At 41.6% G+C, this 6,000-nt stretch overlaps 1 protein-coding gene across 9 annotated transcripts in view; it reads right to left on the bottom strand.

Moving 5' to 3' along the window:
• Positions 1-953: 953 nt before the first annotated feature.
• The window catches only part of BMPR1B (bone morphogenetic protein receptor type 1B), a 349,197-nt gene continuing 344,150 nt past the window's right edge, over positions 954-6,000 (bottom strand). For all 9 annotated transcript variants that reach the window (XM_071221262.1, XM_053923237.1, XM_053923241.1 and 6 more), the window contains one exon: positions 954-4,806. In XM_071221262.1, the coding sequence (XP_071077363.1) occupies positions 4,681-4,806 (126 nt within the window). In that variant the 3' untranslated portion in view covers positions 954-4,680. The remainder of the gene's footprint in view (positions 4,807-6,000) is intronic.

Genomic DNA, 6,000 nt, shown 5'->3' with positions numbered 1-6,000 from the left:
CTGAGCTGAGGTTACTGGAGAGCTGAGATCTGGCCTCCCTCTGTGTCTGTCCCTCTGTGCCACCATCCTGGGGGCTTCAAACATCCACAAAGACAGACCCAAAGGTCTGGCTTTCGGGCCCCTCTTTCGTCACCTGTGACCTTGTCCACTACATCCACCCTCCATGGCAGTCCCACCCTTAGTCTTGTGCTTAGTCTCGCCGCTTCCTCTTTGAATCTTCATTCTGACCACAGCCTCTTTCTCAAAAGCTGCCAGTGCACTACCTCCACCCATCAGTGGGCTCCCCTTTAATCCTTCCCCAACTCTGGACAATGTCAGCCATGACCTTGATGATGATGATCTTTACTTTCTATGGCCCTTTGCTCCACATGCCTGGTAAACCCCATCCCGGAATGAATCCAATTACTGCAGTGTCCACGCCCACATTTGGGGTGCTGGTAGAAAAAATGAAATCCTAAAACTACAGAGAAAAGGGGCTTGGCATGTAGATTTCATTTCATCTTCAGAACCATTCCATGCAATAGACAGTAGTGGGATTCTTATCTTCAAGGGGAAGAAACTGAGTCTTTGACAGGTGAGAGCGTGCCTACTGTCACTCAGCCTAGGGAGTGAGTGAGCCTGGAGGCACGTGCAGGCTGTCCATGGTCCCGAGGCCACACCCTCACCCACTAAGCTGAGCAACATTGATCCCAATCAGGCCCATCTGGCTGTCATTCTCCACAGTACAGCGCTCACTTCTTTAAACCGTTGCCTTCCCTTATCTCTCTTCTCACGCTCAGAAAATGACTGCGCCTCCTCATCACAGGGAAAACAGAAGCCGTCAGACCGTGGCGCGCTCTCTCCCACGTGGCTCCTCTCTGTGGCCACCTTCCCGCCCATTACAATGTGGCATTTTCAAAGACAGAAAAAAGGCACAACTGTAACATAACACACACGTTCTTTCCAAGGGGAGAATGAAACCATTTTATTTGGGGGAATGTTCAAACAAAGCCATAAACAATTTGTAACAAATACAATTGTTTGTTCCCTAGTCCTGAATAATTACAGTATATACAAATTCAATAAGGCACTGGTTCCCCAAAAGAACACAAATGAGTCTTCTTTTGAAACAGACAACAAAACCCTTTATATATTGCCAACTCTTCTCCAAAAAATATGGCATTGTTTTTTTTTGTTTGTTTTGTTTTGTTTTGTTTTATAAGAGGAATCATAGTTGCTATAGTAAATCACTTCTGGTGCCATTTTGTTCAGTTCCATTGCTACATGACTGAGTTTTCTAAGGATTGTAACCACAGAACTATTCAAGTTTAAAAACTGTACTTCTTTTGGTGCCTTTCCACCTACAAACAGAGAAAAACTAGAACAGACCAACAACATAAAACACTGGAACGTCTAATGGATATGCATGACTCTAGAAACACGAAATTCGGCTGTTATCCCGTCCTTGCCACACCTGACTACACAGGTGAAACAAGGAATTCCCTGTGACTAAAATCTTAGCATGTTTTCTAAGCAGCTTCATGTTTTGAGTAAAAAGAATGGTCACTAGTGACTTTTGAGCGGTGCTTTCCAGGAGGTCCAAGCCTGTCTCCTCACGTACAATGTTCATAGCACTGTTACTTGTGAGTTAACGATCTACACAACTTTCATAAATAAATATTATGTTTCATTTAGTGCTTCATCATCCATAATATTTAACTCTCTAATCCACAAAATGGAGTTGTGCCAGACTCCAAATTGAACATAATATTTATATATACATATATATTTGTAGAAAATATACACACATAATAAACTATAAACCTGATCATCTTAGCATATAAAACTTATATTAGCTAGCAACTAGTATTTTAGGGTTCCTTTGGGGGAGTGACTAGGAGAAAATCTTCGTCTTTGAAATAGTCCTTACAGTAAGAAATCAACTACATTATTAATTTCCAGATTCCCATTTATTACATAGAAAGGTAAAACAAAAAGGAAATAAAATAAAATACAATACAATTCACTTCTGAGCTACTAGAAATTTTAAAATGATAAAGAATTATTTGGAAGTGAGTAGGTAGTCTCTTTAAGAACAATTTAGGCTTCTCTAAGTAAGCTGAATTTTTGGAAGACAGAAAATCTATTCATAAATAAATTCTTGTTGCAATGAAAGACTGTGATAACTAAACAGATGTTTTGAAGGATCTCAGGAATAATGTTTAAATGTTCCTGGTGAGTAAAATCAGGTTGAGAATTAGAACGTAAGCTACTGATTTTTCCGAAGCAACTAATCAAGTAATATAGAAGAAATTTCCTGCTATTTTTCATTAGAACCAACACCTCCCTAGAAATCTAGTTTACTATCAAGTCATCACCTCCCAGCAAAATATTCTGATTTGAAGTTATCGTATACAAAAACTTACCAAAAAGCACACACATTTTTGTCTAAAAAGTAAGTCCAACCTCACTTAAATTTAGGAAAAATCAAGAAACCTAAACATGTCCCCACTTAACTGGCATAAATGTGTACTTGTTTGTTTGCAGATGATCTGGTCAGAGGCACTGGAGTTTCTCTCCATGGCTCAGATGATTATCACACTTAGTTCAGACCACATATTCCTCCTAGGCCGTCACAAAGAACGCATTTTGACACAAGAGAAAGCAACCATCACGTTGCCAGTCAGGTTATTTCAACATCACCAAAAGCAGCATTCTGATTAAAACTACATTGGGAACCGACTGTGTTTAATCTTTTAAAAAACAAATTTTGTTCATATTCAAGAATCAAAAAATCTTCTCTGTTACAAACAAAGAAAATGTGGCCAGAAGCACTGGGGAGCGCGGGCTGCCGGTGGAACACTGGTCCCTCTCAGCGTCCTCCCGGACTGAGCACAGCTCACAGCCACTCTCTGCTCTAGGATGTTTTCTGAATGAACAAGCCACCAGCTGCAGGCCGACTTCAGAAGTGAGAAAAACATTTTCCCATTTTTCATGCAGCTGTCAAATTTTCAAAAAATGTCCATCCTGCAGTCACCAAGTGGTGAAAATGTGTTATAAAACACTGCCCCCTGGAGTAGTCTGGAAGAAACGTCCTTTTTTTTAAAAGGCTGAGGGGAAAGCACTTCCCAATTCCTTACTAAACTACAGAATCTCTGAGCAGCACACGAAAGCCATAGTAAGGACATGTAAATGAATGAAGGTGAGGGGCCGCATGCGATTTTGAACTTCACGGTCCTGTTGCTCAGGAACACGGGCCCTGTCAATGATTGGACTCCCGTTGCTCAAAGTGAAAAGCTGGCAGAAGTGACTAGGTGAAGAGATGTTTTGCACAGTTGCCACAGAGAATACAAAATTAATAAATTAAAAAGTGAACTGAACAGTATGAAAATAAAATAAAATAGAGTCAGTATCCCTAAGGTGTGAAATCATCACTTACGATGTGCATACTCAGTCCACATCTATTCTAGCAAAACAAATCACAGCAGCCACACCATCTTGTGGCCTCCATAGCTCTCCTCTGCTGTCCCATTTGGAGGTTATACATATCTATTTTTTTAAATTAAAATTTAGTTAAATTAACCTGACATATGCTTCTTCTCCTCTTTAACTCAGACACAAAAGAGACAGACAATAACGAAAAGAAACTGGTTTTATCTATACAAAGTAAGGTGCGCATCACTTTCCCCTTGTGCTTCTGAGATCGGCTCTTCTGCATACATGAGAAACGAGCCCTGGGCACCCCCACCCTCTTCCCTACTGACATGGTCTCACAACACAAGAGCCCACTATCTCTGTTGTAAAGCCTGTGGTCTTCAGCGCAACGGATGGCAATTTTACTCAATATTGAACTTTTCAATGAGAGATCAAAAGCACGCATGGGTCAATTCTCTGCACATTAAAGAAGAAAAAAGGCTTTCTTTGCGCTTAATGAAAAGGAAGGGACTCCACCACGAAAGAAACACCCAACAGAAGCAGAAACACCACGTGGCTCTGCAGAAGAACACTGACACTTACTACCTCTACTAGAATCACATAAAATCTTCATTTGTTCCATAGCCTCTGAAGCTGCAAAGGTCACCTGCCGGAGCCCCCGCAGGCGGCCCCAGACAGGCGGTGTTTGTACCCAGGTGCATTCACATTGCTGCGGCGGCCCCCAGAGCGGGCTGGCCAAAGTGGTATGAAGGGGTGGGCAGGGGCTTTCCGAGAGTTCCACTCGGCATTCTCCAACTTCACAGACTGTCTTTTGGTTTGTAGAGTGCAATACAGTTTTACCGATGGAAAAACTATTTTAATTTACTTTCGAGCAGAATTTCTGGCAAGAACTTTCATTGTTATTTAAACTATACTAGTATAAACCTTAAAACACCTAAATTATTTGTTATATCTTGGCAAAATTAAAGCATCTTTTGGGGATAAAAGACGGGGGCAATCTCAAAATATGGGGCTTTCTTAGAAAGCAAAAAGCATCATTTCTTGAACAAGGTACCCAAGCAGTTTCAACCTCCTACAGACACGATAAATCTGTTTCTGGGAACGTCTTTGTCGAGGCTGCTGCTCCCTGAGAGGTGAGGCTGAACCCACTGGGAAGCAGGGCTACGTTCAAGGTTTGTACTGTGGATGCCTCTGGAACATTTTTTGCTTTGCCCACAAAGAGAAGAAGATCTGACTTTCTCCAGTGATGCCCCCCAACACCTCGGATCAAAGTTTAATGTCCTGGGACTCCGACATTTTGGCAAGTGTTTTCTTAACACGCAGGGCCGTCAGTCTTGAGGCAGGATTGTGGGCCCAGCACTCCGTCATCAGTTTCCCCATCTGCCGGAGACACTGCGGGAGGGAGGGAAACCGCAAGCAGCGTTAGAGACATGTGTGTATGATGGGCCAGGCTGGCCCGTGATACGTATTTGGCTTTTAGTTTTGCATTTCTAGACTTTGAATACATTTTAAAAGATACTTTTAAAACCAGGCGGACAAAATTTCATAAAAATTTTTTTATGCAAATTTTAAATGACTAAAACAGGTTTTCATGTCTCCCTTATGATAGGAGCAAGCAGGTGGTTTTGCTGATTGAAGAAGAGTGCCTTTGAAGTCAATATTAAATAAATACAAAAATACCCAAACAGTCTGTATGCCACTCCACACTCTCAGATTGTTTTCAACACTTGATAAGCTTAAATCTTTTCTCTAATTCCATACTATTCAAACAAGCACGGTATTCCTGAATCACAGCTGTCTGCTACAATAATAGCATCACACGGTCGCCTTGAACAAGATTAACGACCTGTGCAGAGTCTGGCTAAAACTTTCTCCTACATCAATTATTGATCTTCCTGTTGAAGAGCACAATTTCACTTTGTCAGAAATCCTCGGTGAAGGAATCGGGGGTAATACCAATGCCCATCACCACGTTCAATGTAATGTAACTCCAGCATCTCATAAAGCTTTCTGCATAGTTCATTGGAAAACAATGTATTATTTAGCATTTCAGTAACTAGACATAAAACCAACGAACCAAAGGATATTTTTAAATGCCTTTAATACTGAAGAATTATTTTATAAACAGTGCCCTGCCCACGTGTTTGCACTGACTCCGGTACATGTTTGATGCTTCAAACACATCTCTGAATGTGGCCGTCTGCCAGAGCATCCAGGGTCTGGGCGAGTCTGCAAGCTGGAGAACGGACGGAGAGGATGCGGAGCCCAGGAATCAGGAAAGGCAAGGCCCGCCCCTCTCATCTCCTCCTTCAGAACAGCTTTTGAGCAGACAGACCTGCATTAGGTTTCACCACTACATCCTTACAGTCCAGTTGCATGTGGACTTGCTGAAATCACATCTCTCCATCCTTATTAACAAACTAGGTCACCTTGAACCACTTTTGTGTGTAGAAAAATGCATTTCTCAGATGCCTATCTTCTCTGTCATCAAAATGAGAGAATGTTGTACGTGGATTTGTCATGGAGATAATTCATGATGCTTTAAACACACACACACGCACACACACAGAGAAATAAAGCCTTTAT

Source organism: Desmodus rotundus, chromosome 4, assembly GCF_022682495.2.
Source record: "Desmodus rotundus isolate HL8 chromosome 4, HLdesRot8A.1, whole genome shotgun sequence".
In the NCBI taxonomy this organism is placed as follows: domain Eukaryota; kingdom Metazoa; phylum Chordata; class Mammalia; order Chiroptera; family Phyllostomidae; genus Desmodus; species Desmodus rotundus.
This window is presented reverse-complemented; position numbering and strand designations above follow the sequence as displayed.